The following is a 13814-nucleotide window of genomic DNA, read 5'->3' on the forward strand; positions in this document are numbered from 1 at the left end:
AGGGAAAAAATAGAATCCCCCATTCAGCATCCTGTGGAAGCGCCGCCACGAATGATCGCGAGAGAAAAGTCGAGCGTATGAAAAAAGAGGAAGACAAAAAGAAATGATGAGGCTTCTCGCTGCGGTAGCTCATAATGACGGCTTGCGCGCCGCGTGAGCCGGCTTGATCGTTCATTAAGCGTCGAACCGACCCCGGATGCGGACGTACGCGACTATACGACGTGCGTACACGCGGACCACGCGTATACGCACACATGGGGGCCCAGCCGCTTGGCTCCGGCAACACGAACGTGACCCGGCCAGTCTTGCCGAGGCTGCAAGAAACGGAAGAAACGTCACGTATGCGCCCGCATCCGGTTTTCAGCAAGACTATCGAAAACCGTGAGACTCTATTGTTGTTAAGTGTAAAAGGAAAGAGGGTAAATTTGAATGGCATTTTTTTGATATAATATAAGATATGAAAGTTGTATTCAAGAGATCTTGAATCTTAGATTTATTTTTATAACGAATATTTGAAGCAAAATTTTTTACAATATTTGATTAATAATGTATTCTTGTAAAGCAGTGCAGTTTTTTAAATTTTCTATTGATTATAATTAACTATTAGCAGATTGCAATAAAATTGCAACAACGCATACTGACTTTGCCCGAAAGGGTTCGCGCGCGTTTACATGAGAACTCACATTGAGGTATCTTTAAGTCATCCGTCGAACAATGGATCGCGCGGAAGCGTCGAACTGACGTTTTTATCTGTGCCGGATACTGGATGCTGGATCGATCCCAGATCTCGCGACGCGTTATGCGACTTTCCCGGGGTCCTCTATCTCGGCCACGGGATCGTGGAAAAATTCTCAGCTCGGTGAAATTTCTGAAACTCTTAACGCGAGAATAATTAACGCCGACCTCGGAGGGAAGAGAGGTCCGCCGGCTTTATTTCCGTCGCGGCGGCACTCGAGTACACCGCGACCTCGAAGGTCAATTCGTTTTAGCCGCGGTCGCGCCGGATAATTTATGACTACGGTGTTCGCTATTACTATGAGTTCCTGATGTCCCATCTCGCTGTCTTCTCGGTGGCTTTCTTTCTCGCGGAACCTGTCTCGCCCGGGAACGAAATAGTTAACCGAGCGGCTTCGCTAAAACCGGTAAATTACACGCGTGTCTTTGATAAATGCAGTGTATTAAGATAAAATCAGAAGCGCAAAACTACTGTTTGCGGTAAGATTATCGTTTCTTTTACCTCCTGTACGCTTCGCACGTCATACTTTCTACTTTCTACTAATTGCAGACGCGTTGGATTAGAGATTCGGATAAAATTGAAGAACGTTACATTATATCACATTTTGCATACAACGATGTGTTATTTTGTCCGAGATACCGAAGTATCGCGGTACAATCCTGACTCATGCTTTCGTCCGCTGACGAGCGCAATCTTGACGTACGGGCTTCATGGAGCGGGCATTGTCGCGAAAGATACGTGCGTTGCATGTTAGTTCATTTTAACACGTCGTTACGATATTTCACACTCAGACCTTGCGTGGTTCTCAGTATTATCGCCGTAGATATCCCGCTGCTGTAGCCTCCTTCGTTTACATGCAACGAAGTCCCCTGGCAATAGTATTTATTGGAAACTATCTGGCTGCGAAACTTTTAGATTGTGCAATATGTTTAGAAATATATTGCTGATCGGTTTTGAAAAAAAAAGAAACATTTATTTAAGTCTCTTTTTTGAAACAAGTTTCTCTTTTATTTTCTGAAATATCATCTGAGAATTTAAATATCTCATGATCCGCACACTCAAAAAAATGTCTTGCTGATATAGGTAGATTTCTAGGTGTCACAACAAAAATTTATCGTTATTTTTTGTATCTGTTATAATATTGTCTGTTACATATAGAATTTATAGCAGCAATATTCTAATAATATCTTCTAGAAAATTTAGGTCCCATTGCCAAATGTTAATCACTGCATTGGATAAATATGAGTTTCGATACTACAGCTAGAACACTCTTTGTGAGAAATATAACTGCCAATTATAACTGCAGCATCGAAAAATTGAGAGAAATTGTTTAAAAGAGCTGGATAGATTGGGCGCGTTATACAAATATGTTAGATGTGAGGATTATATATTTATTTGTTTCTTGCCGCTAATTTTTTTTGTGTACCACAGCCAAACTTTATAACGAGTATGATTGGCCTTAACATGGATAGGCGCCACAGAAAAACATTCTTTCTAAATTTCACAAACAGTTCAGATATAAATTCTGTCTCTGTCACTTAGATTGATTAAATGCGAAACATATGCGATATCACAGTATTTGCTAATCATTTATGTACCTCAGTTAATTTTGCGCACCCAGAAAATTTTTGCTGTAGTTGCAATACCACTTTTTTGAGTGCAGACTCTACACACACATCGTAGGTACTGTGTTAGTTTTATTATTTTTTATCTACAATATATTTATATCTCTTCTTCTGATAAAATAAGTTGTACGACAATGAAATTTTTCTACGTGTTTCTGTGAATTCGAATTTTAACTATTTTCGCGAGTATAGCTGCAGATAATTCTTGTATTACTATGCAAATATCGTCAAACCCAACTTGGACAACAAAACGCGCTCGGACGATCTTTAAACAATGGCTTCCTCCCTTGGAAGTTTCTGAAGTGTCGTTACGATATTTGTCATACGTGCCGTCGACGCGCTACTAACAATATAAACCTCGTAAAAAAAAAAAAAAAAAAAACGTGAGAAAATACGAGGAAAAAAAGTCTGATACGCAAAACATGACGTCTTGGAACGTGCGACCTATAGAATCTTCTATCAAGAAATAAATATTACAATGTCAACACGTACGACTTCTTATTCTTGGTAATTAGAAATTTATATTCGTGGAATTCGACATTCGTGTTTGCCATGTCATGTTTTCAACAACTTCATAAAATGATATAACTGCGTTTTTCATCAACATACATTTTACATTTTCTGCCTTACTGTATATTCAATAGGGTACTATAAAATCTAACAGTCCACAAATCATTGACCCGATGTGACCTCATTCTGAAATTCATCAAAGTTAATTAAGTTATATTCCAAAGCCTTTCATCGAACGTGTCATTTAACGTATCGTTATATCATTCTCGTTAGCAACCGATTCGTCGATCAAACGATGTGCGTGCAATGTTTGCTGCCCGTGTAGTCTTCAATTTTATAACTATTCTTTTATGGCGAGTTGCGTAGAGAGAGAACGCGCCTTTGAACGTCTCGTCGAGGGACCGGGAACGATCTTCCCGCTAGCAAATAGTGCTTAATGGAATTTTTATGGGCAGTTGTAAATATTTTAACTCGAAATAATGAAGACATTTGGTAGTATCATAGAAATGGCTTTTACGATCGCTACCCTCACCTATATCCCGCTTAAATGCTGCGAAGCCGCTTCTACAACCGGATTGGAGAATATAACGCGATAACAGCTGAGCAGAGCCTGCCTAGAAGTGTTAATTCTAGGCATTATAAAAATAATTACAATATGTCCGTTCGTGTATTTCCGATACCGCTTTACTGCGAGAAAATTTGTGCGGGGGAATTTGTGTTTATTCTGAATTATTACGAGATACTTTAACTATATATATATACAGTATCCGATAAAAATTTGATTAATGAATCGGTTATACTCTTCGACACGTTTTGGTAGATAGACAAAAATATTTTATTAGGCATTTAAGGAATATCTATTACGGAATAATTATCGACTAATGAAGCGCGTTCGATCGCACGCGAAGGAGATGAGTAAAAAATAACGGAGCACACCCGGGTGCGGAAAGAATTGCGAAATACGAAGCTCTCGTATCTCTCGCGTTGCCGGCACCGTCGCCTGCATTAAACCGCGGCCGATCGTATCGGCCGGCAAATTCGGCGACATGGACGAGTTACTGCCTCCATAAAATTCCAAGCGTTTAACGATGACAAGAATTTATTGGATATTTTAGGTAGTGGACAGTGACCCCCACGATACTCCTCGTTCCCCGCGTCTTTTCGGTCGATCCTCCCCGGGGTCTCTGATCAAGGCAGAAGATAATGGCGCCAGGACGGGACCATTTATTGAGCGTAAATCTCCAGCGCCAGTGGCTAGCGCCGCCACCGTGTGTAATCGCGTCCTACGGTTATCCCTCTTAACGTATTTCATTCGAATTCCCGGTGTGTCGAAAGACGCCGTTTACACGGCGCGATGTTCCGAAAGCTTTACGATGTACCGTGAGAATTACCATCTCGTTACGAAACTGAAGCCATCCCGCGAGAAACGAATGCGATGGAAATGCCACGAATTTATCTCTTCGTCAAAGGTCCAGAATTGAGAGTTTTGACATAAGATCGTTGCGTTTGACAGCTGAAACTTTTGAACACTCCTCAAAACCGCCATGTGCCTTAGAAATAGGTATATCGTAATCTTTCTCGTATAACTCGACAATCTCAAGTAGAATAAACATTCTTTTCGGAGATTCGTGCACTTTTAATATTTTCTATAGATCGAAAACTAATATATATTTATCCGTTTGATTTCTTCAGGTGAGGTGTCGGGCGAAAACGTGTCCGCGGGCACGGGACCAACACGTGGCGGCGACCGAGGAGAGGCGGCGGATTTAGGTACGCACACGGAAAACAACGACGGGGCCACCCTGGCAGCGAACACAGCGGTCGACGCCAGGGGCGGAAGCCCTCAGGGTGCCCACCTGTCTGGTGCGGCGACCCCCAGACCGCCAAGGAGTAGAAGGCGGCAGAATCAGAATGGTCTCGACACTACCCAAGTAAGTAGAAAGTGTTTTCCGTTTGCAAATCGCGGACGCTGTGCTATTTTTATAGTTATATTAATTATTATTAATATATTTAATATATTCTCTCATATCTCTCGAATAATATTTGCTCTTTCTTACTTCTGATTATTCGCTTCCGAAAAGATTTACAATGGATGTTTGGAGTTAAATTTTGACACGGTACACAAAACTTCTACGCACGTATAGGCAAACACAATCTTACTATATTGACGTAGAGAGTGACTGAACGCGTCGTTTGGAATTTTTATTTATTTTTTTTTTTTTATTCGTTGGGAGAAGGACGCAAGTTGCCGCGAGGACGCGAGATTTGTTGTACAAATTTTTCGAGAGACCCGCTGCTTCTTCCGTGAAGTGGAGTGTTTGAGCACTTGGGGACACGTGCGCTAGTCTGGGGAGATATCCTCGATGAGAGAGTCCATCGCTCCTGCTGCCCGAGTGGTAGCTTCGTACACGTGTACGCGAAGAGTCCCGTTCAAAATCAACCATGCAGCAACTATGTCAACCGCGTCGAAAGCCGCAGTGTCATTCCGCCGTTGACATCCGTCGACCCGTTCGACGCTTCTGTAAACGACTTGACCGAAAAAAAAAAAAAAAAAAAAAATGAAAGAGGAGCCTTTGGTGGCTGTGCTTAGCAATGCTTAGAGCTGCGATGGTAAAAAATTGATGATCATCGGTAGAAAGAATAGCGTCCGTGACACGCGAGAATTTCTCCTAACTCAGGCCTGTAGGCCTTATGAATAGAAAGATCTTCGAAGAATAGTAGCAACTCGAGAAATTAATCCCTTGCGTGTGGCAAGCGTCATCCTGACTTATTAACTTTTGGTATCGAGAATCCGCTGGAGTGAATCGAGCGAGTCAATAAATACGAACGGAAGGATTAATTTTTTTCTCGCTTGGAATATATTATCTGGAAAAAAATTAAGCATGCTCGGTAGTGAAGAATTTTATCGTACGAAAAACGTGTATGCAATATTTTAAATTTAATTCCGAGATATTATTTTTGTAACGTAATCTAATTATTTTATTATAATAATTTCTTTGTTATATAATTATGTAAAAATAAAAATCTCTCTCTAAAATTTCTTTGACTTCAAAATTATTTTGTTTATTTCTTGCAATCGAGTGGAAACTATTATTTAAAAGAAAAGGATGACTTTTGTGCATCAAAGTTCTGTTGCTACTTTCTGTCGCTACTTCTCGCCTTCGCGTATTTTCTCTATCGAGAGCCGAAGGTATCGCCGAGCAAACCTCTATTCGAAACGTAGGTATATACGAGATCGTGTCTGCTTCGTGAGCCTGAAGCAGTCCCTTGTCAGGAAGAGGTCTGGAGGCGAGAAAGAGATTTACCGTGGCCTCTCTGTGCGAGAGCGGCCACGGAGTTCTCTCGGACCGCGGCTCTCGGGGACCCTATTCTACGCCAATCGACTCTCGTTCTTCTTAGTGTCACGGCGCGCTCTCTCGCCGCGTCGCGTCGCCGAAGAGGAGTCAACTCTTACGCCACGCGTTACCTTCATTACCATATCTCAGATGCAATCTGTTCCCGGGAATTAATGCACCCGAGATATTTCCTGCCGCCTCGGATCTTACCCGGAGCGAAACGTATCGTGCGCTGCAGCTGCCGACGAGTATCCCTCACGACCGAGGGCGTGGCACGTCGTTGATCCGTCTCGAGAGAAACGAAACAATTTTTTTTTCTCATATACTCGTTTATTAGTCTTTAAGTATAGTCGCGCGGGCAAGATATCGATCATATGATAATCGGTGGCACAATGGAAAAGCAGACGTTTCTTTATCGCAGAAAATAGATTTACAATAATAATTATTAATTGTAATTATCTGTTTTATTATCTCATCGCTCATTATTGTTTCAAACATTTTAATTAGTTATAATTAATATTTGCGTTGCACGTATACAATTCATATAGAAAGCAACCAATTATTTATTTTTCAATCAATCATCAATTATTACATATTTTATAGAAATGAATATTTTTAAATAGAATATATATAAAGGGACTTTTCCACGTGCAAGCGAAGATCGGTATCGATGCGTAGCTAAAGTTGTTTTTCTTGTAAAGATATATTGTTGAAAGTTACGGCCTTCAATATTCAAACATGAGGCACGACAGTAGTAAAGATAGTAAGATTATTGTTATTGCGGATAAGATGAAATGAACAATTCGCAGACGTGCCGATGGCAGCTTTACGTGAGAAGACACTTAAGAGTTTACATTTTATTAATCGTATATGTCATTACGCGATAAAATACACGAATCAAGCAACAAAAGTTGAAAATTTAAAAAAATTTAAAAATTAATGTATAAATTAAAATACATAGGAGATTTTTTATAATTAAAAGTAGAGATATTTACTCTGTTTGTGTACATAACTCTGTTTGTGTAAATATCTTAAATTATATTAGAATTATAACAAATTATCGCTTATACATTAATTTAATTTTTTGCAAAAATGTTTATGTATAAAAACATTAACAATTAGTACTTTTTAGTTAAATCAAATAATATTAAGTGTGTATTTCCGTTGCACTTGTCTTTATCATTTGCTAATTAGTACTTCTGTTCTCTTTATTGCCGGTTAATTGCTCCGTATTCTTCTTCTCATTATCGCATCCGGTTGCGCACGGTGAGGTCTCGTTTAAAGAAGGGCAATTGTGTCGCGTTGCAGGTTAAAACGGAACGACTCACGCCTGACAATAACTCGACATCGTCGAGGAGCGTGACGCCTTCTTCGTCGAGTCACCCGGGGACGCCGCCAAATGCTACGCCGTTGGGAGGACCCGAGGGTCCACCGCCACCCCATCATCTCAAGCACATGGAACAGATGATGGGGCGAAATTATAGCGATTTCATGAGAAGTCTCGCCGCCAAATACAACAATGCCAACCCCAACGAGTACGTCTATCTTACTTTATTTATTACACTTCATTTTTTGCGTTAGTTATATTTTTCATATTGATCACGGGATTAATATAATAATGATACAAAAAAAAAAAAAAAAAAAAAAAAAAAAAAAAAAAAAAAAAAAAAAAAAAAAAAAAAAAAAAAAAAAAAAAATACATTGCAATAATAATATTATTTCGATAGGATCGGCATATAGATATTACTTGTTCAATATCATCTTATCGATTCTGACGTCATATCTATCTTAATGTCTTATGTGATTAAAGGAAAATAATTTCGCAAAAACGTCTTTGAATATTTTCGTCGAAGCGTGACATGCGAGTATATTGACTTTTATCGATCGATGAAGACCGCGAGACGTTGTTGTAAAAAAATTGAGACTTGAAGGCAGAAAATAGATGAGTCAAGTGATTAAGATTTGTAAGACGCAAAGAATAACCGAGGTATCCGATGTTACTCTCGTATAAAACCGGTTGTCCGTTCGCGTCGTACGTTGACTTTTCAGCTTTGTATCTTCTAGCACTTGTTGGAAGCAGATCCAGATGAATACTTAATTGATCAGTTAAACACCAAACAGATTCTAGCTGTGCGATGCTCATTCTTCTTGACATTTGAAGGAGAAAGTTTTATTCTCTAATTCATTGCATGCCTATTTGCATCTTGTCATATTTAATCTGTACGTTAATCTATTGAATTTGGAGATTAGAAAATAAAGTATCTCGGATCTCTCTGTCTGATATTAAGACAGTTTAAAATATTAGAAATCATAATATATTCATTTTCCAAATAATTTTAATTTAAAATTTTTTAATTAAAAGTTAGAAAGTTTTTGAAAATGCTTGTAAAAGCATTTTAAAAAGTAGAAGTATATATTTTTGGAATCTTCCCCTTTTTTTATACAAAAAAGAAGGTTCATAATCAAAATCGATTGATTGTTTCAGTTACTTCAGCACGTCGAGGAACGGATATCCTCCGGGTTTAGATCCGAGGTTTCCGGCCTTCAAGACCGCGGCGACGCCATTTGTTGGTCTGATGGCGCCTTTAGGGGCACCACAACCACCGACTGTCCCGACGACCTCCCCTCTTTCCAACAAAGATCCGAAAGAACAGAAACAGGATAGTCTCTTCGGCAATCCCGTGTTTCCGCCTATGATCGATATGTCTTCTACTCAAGCTCTTCTTCACATGGTACGCACTGCCAATGCGGCTCAAAACGCTGCTGAATTGGAAACATATCTCAAAGGTAAGTATCAAAAAATAAGACCTTGTTTACAGATAAGAGAAATCCCATTTATCTGTCATTTGCAAATAATTATTTTCTAATTATTTTTTAATTCCTGTTTATTTTTTACTGTACACGTTTTTTATTATTTATAATATTTAAAAACAATTGATATTTTGACATTCTTCTGAAGGAAATTAAGAAAAAATTAATAATAATTAATAAAATGAAATTAATCGAGAAGTATTCGTAAATCAAGAATATTGAGATAATCAACTACAAGAAAGATTAAGTAACAACATTTTGGTTTGAAACGCAGGTGCGAACAAAAGAGACGCGGGAGTGACGAGTCCTTTGGACCTTTCGAGTCCCGGTGGTTTCGCACCTCGCAAGCGGCAAAGACCGGAAACAAGAAGATCCGAAAGCGTATCTCCCAAGCCGAAACCTACCGCGAGACCAATCACACCTCCGCCAGTCAGGTGTCCGACGCTCTATGCTCACATGCCCTGCGGCGACGGACAAGCCGTGAATCGCTGGACCATCGAGGACGTCGTCAATTACGTCTCGTCGATCGACATCTGCGCCGAGTACGCACAGGTAAGTCGAGCGGAACTTTTTTTTTCCACGACGCTATTTTCTGCGAGACAAATCGCAGACGATTTGATGCAGATACATCATTCTTCGTGCTATTTCTCTATAGATTTATTTGCGATAATTTTGTTTGAGAAATATTTCTATAAATTTGAAAGAAAGGAGATATATTTATGTGTAAAAAAAATGATTAATATAACAATCAATTTTAATAATTTATAACGATTACACAACAAAGTTTGCTTATTTATTAAAGTAAAAAAAAAAAAAACATATAAGATTTCAGTCGTGACTCGTAAAATTGTGCTTTGGATAATATGTGCCTCCTATTTTTAATTGCTTTTGAAAGTCAACCCCGTAATGACGCGCTCGTTGCGGTCCATCGCGCAATATCTTCTCGAGGCAGCAAAGCGATCTAGAAGGCTTTGAATGACCTGACATCAGTCAATCTAGACAGTCTGGCATTAGCGAGTAGGGAGAGACGGAGCGCCAACGAGAGTTCTATAATGACCCCTCGAAGCTAACGTCGACCCTCCACCCCCTCTCTAGTTTATAGCATCTACACTTTCTCCTCTTGTTCTCTCTCTCTTTTTCACTCTTTCTTTTCTCTCTTTATTTCTTTACCGTTCGAAGCGAAATGCGTGCGCGAATACGATCTCGCCACTGCTCGCAATGACAGTTTTATGAACCACTTAACACATTCTTCATCTCCGGGAAAGACGTGGGCGTGACTTTCAGATGTCCATTGAAATTATTCGCGACCACATACTCATTCGATTCAAATGTTCCCGCTTGTTTTTCTCTATTTAGAAGCGCGTAATTTCGCTAGACAGTAACGACCTTTCGTCTTAAAACTGGGGCGCGGTCCACTTTCTCGGCCCCGTCCTTACTCGCGATCGTCGAGAACCGTACGATGAATGGTTTCATAATTCGCGATAAAACGGAGAGATGTAATTACCGAGCTGCTGCCTGGTAGACGCAAATTGATTAATTATAGATAACCCGACACGCTTATCTCGCACGTACACGATACGATCTTCCACTTTGCGAATCGACGGGGTCACGGAGCGGGGGGCTCTCGAACCGCGCCACTCCTCGCGAGACTTCGTGACAGAAGTTATTCCTCCGGCTGTCACATCGTTCACTCACACCTGACAGAGAGCAAGAATCATGACTTCACCGCGATAGAAAAATTCCTCATCCGTGTCACGAGAGTCGCAAAATATCCTCTCACTTCACTTTGGGAAGTTATTTCGCAATGAGAAATGAAGACTCGATACATATTTACGGCGGCTCCTTCATATAAACCTAATAAATATTTCATGATTATTAAGGAGAATATAACGTCAACGTCGAACTCAAAAATCTTTGCATCACCGATTCATGTGATGAGATTGAACATATCCAATATACTTACTAATAAACTTATTTTAACGAAGGTAATTTATTGGTCCGTGTCGAAATTAAATTCGATCACGTCGCGGTGCCCGATTTTGCAGTATCCTCCGCGAGATAAGGATCGACGTGTCGTCTCGGGGCTTCGCATAAAGTGCACGGCGGTCGTCTCGGTATTCTGCGACGAGGTTCACGAAGAAGAGCGGCCTCTCTTATCTATATATGCTCTCATGGTTGGCCCTCGTCATTCTTGAATCGAGTCGACGGCTGATCGAAGCACTCGAGGACCCCGCCGTCTCCTTCTACCGCCGCTTCGGCGTTCGATTACATTCGAGTATTCATGAATATGCATGACGAGAGGTGGGCGCCCGCGCAAAAATTTACGGCCCTGACAGTCTGACGTTTCGAGGACCGCGACTGCGTTCGCGCGAACGAGCACGCGCGCGCGAGCATCTGAACGAGGCCTAACGATTGCCGAGGATAATCGAAACTGACGTGCCCCCAGGGACCTCGCTACACTTCTCGAGAGAATCAGTGTTCGAGAGGAATCTTGGTACCGTCATCTGTAACGAGCATATATTATAATCTCGGGATAATCTCTGATAATGATTTTGCAAGTGAATTAATGAATTCTTTAGCGATATATTAAAAATATATATGTATTAAAAACATATAATATATATTATATATATAATATTGTATATGTGCGGACTCGATCATATTATAATTAATTATATCACGAGATAATATCATGAAAATGGCGATAATTAATGCGGCAATTTGTGCGTTTGTCTGTTATTAATGTCCGGTTTAATGCGAATGCAAGTGTAACGATCACGCGAATACGCAATATTGGATCGTTAAAATACGTAAAAGTGAAATCTAAATAAATCGTTTAAGGATTATAAAGTGGAGCCGTAATATTCTCTATGTGCGATCGTCAATTATATTTGAATATTTTGCGCATGCAATATTCGATTCACTGTCGAATTACCACGATGAATTTCGAGTGCAAAGAGCACGATCTCGATGCTCATCTCGAGTTCCGCAATGGATCCTCCTGGAATTATGGCATCGATATAATAGTATCGATAAAATCTATAAATATAAAATTTTTGAATATTTAAATATATTATATTTTAATATTTTTTAAAATATTTTATATTTTATTTTTATCGATGATTATTATATTTTCGAGATTATAATCTCGAAAAGGATGACATCAATTGAACGGCAAAAGCGATCCTTCCGTAGATTAGCTCGAATTTTGGCGATGAACCTTATATCTTATACAATATTATTGCGAATTGTACGCTTATTTTCGTTCGAGCCAACTATGCGAGATTATCTCAGATAAACGTAAAAATTATCGTTGCAAAATTTTATACAAATACTTATAATTAATACTTCGTACGTTGAGTATTTATTTTTACGACGAAGAAAATTTGAAGTCGATTCTATTTTGGCATATTAATAATTATAATGAATATTTTACTGGGATAATCACATGTGATACGCGCTATTAGTAATGCAAGAAATTTCAATATTGATCAATCATATTTATAAATTCTATGCATAGTTCTAAAAGATTTTATTTATACGATTTGATTTAGGTGACAAATATTAAATCATAAAAATTAGTTAGATTCAAAACTTTAATCTTTGCAATTTTATTTCTTAAAATTTCGACGAAACTTTTCATGAAGGATGACATCCGTAAATTATTATGCATCATGTAAACGCGAAGAGTAAAAGTAATTGTAATATATTCGTTTAACGATATATGTCGTTGATTGCTAGGGAATGATGGGTACGTAGGTGTAACTTATCGCAACGGGGAGAACGTCAAGTGGGTATAAGAGATTCTGTCTGCTCGAAAGACTCGAACGAGGGGGTTAAAGCAACCGCTGCATACATAAGCGCGACTGCGCGTCCTGGCTGACATAAGATCGTTCCGTCCTGGATCGTTAGAAAGTCATGAATGTGGATCGACCCGGTCCATATGTCTTCCGTGATGCGGAGCACACGAAGGATACAGTGTCCTCACGTCCCACGCACGCTCCTCCGTTGTATTCGTTTGTCGCTAGCGTTTTATCGGTCTGGTATTTGTCAACTATTCAGGATCAGTCTTCGACTATATGCTTTAATCGAGCGTTTCTCGATTTTTGGATTCCGATTAATCGAACGAAATTGATCGGAAACACTTTTATTTATATTTTTTATCTATCTTTGAAGGAAAACTTACTTGAATCTAATCTTGAAACATTAATAGGGTGTCTATTTCTTGGAAAAACATGGAAAAGCTGCAATTCTTAGGGATTTCTTTTGTACCTGGAAAGATCAGGAAATTTTCGTGGAATTTTATTGGATTCAGAGAATTTCTTAAAGAAATCTTTTGTTTAATAATTTTGCTCTTATACAGTAAATAGTCGGCAAGCCAAGTAAGTTATGTGTTTAAAATATCTTGTAGCGTATTTATGTATATGTGTAATATTTTTGAGGAGCAGAATGAGAAAGAAAGAAAAGAAAATATTGTTCAAAACTAAAAAAATTTTGAAAAACTTTTATTCGTATGCTTAAAGAAGAAGGAACGAATTAAAATCGTCGAGATATGTTTTATATCTTTTATAATGTCTGTTATATTAATAGATGATAAGCCAGAAAAATAAACGATATAATTTATATTAATAAAATATCACTTAATACTTACATACATCATACAACATTATAATCAAATAATGTAACAAACTTGGATAACGAGTGTGGCTTCAATCATTTAAACTCATTGCAGCTTTATACATACATATATATATATATATATATATATTTAGTTTTTCATATTTGTATCTATGTATC

At 38.8% G+C, this 13814-nt stretch overlaps 1 protein-coding gene across 5 annotated transcripts in view; it reads left to right on the forward strand.

Annotated features, from left to right (window-relative positions):
• LOC115246178 (uncharacterized protein KIAA1522-like) overlaps positions 1 to 13814 on the forward strand; it is a 312320-nt gene that overhangs the window by 235259 nt on the left and 63247 nt on the right. For all 5 annotated transcript variants that reach the window (XM_029824830.1, XM_029824832.1, XM_029824833.1 and 2 more), the window contains 4 exons: positions 4564 to 4802; positions 7515 to 7741; positions 8692 to 8993; positions 9292 to 9569. In XM_029824830.1, coding sequence (XP_029680690.1) covers positions 4564 to 4802; positions 7515 to 7741; positions 8692 to 8993; positions 9292 to 9569 — 1046 coding nt within the window. The remainder of the gene's footprint in view (positions 1 to 4563; positions 4803 to 7514; positions 7742 to 8691; positions 8994 to 9291; positions 9570 to 13814) is intronic.

The sequence above is a fragment of the Formica exsecta genome, unplaced genomic scaffold (genome assembly GCF_003651465.1).
Source record: "Formica exsecta isolate Colony F162 unplaced genomic scaffold, ASM365146v1 scaffold14, whole genome shotgun sequence".
Taxonomy (NCBI): domain Eukaryota; kingdom Metazoa; phylum Arthropoda; class Insecta; order Hymenoptera; family Formicidae; genus Formica; species Formica exsecta.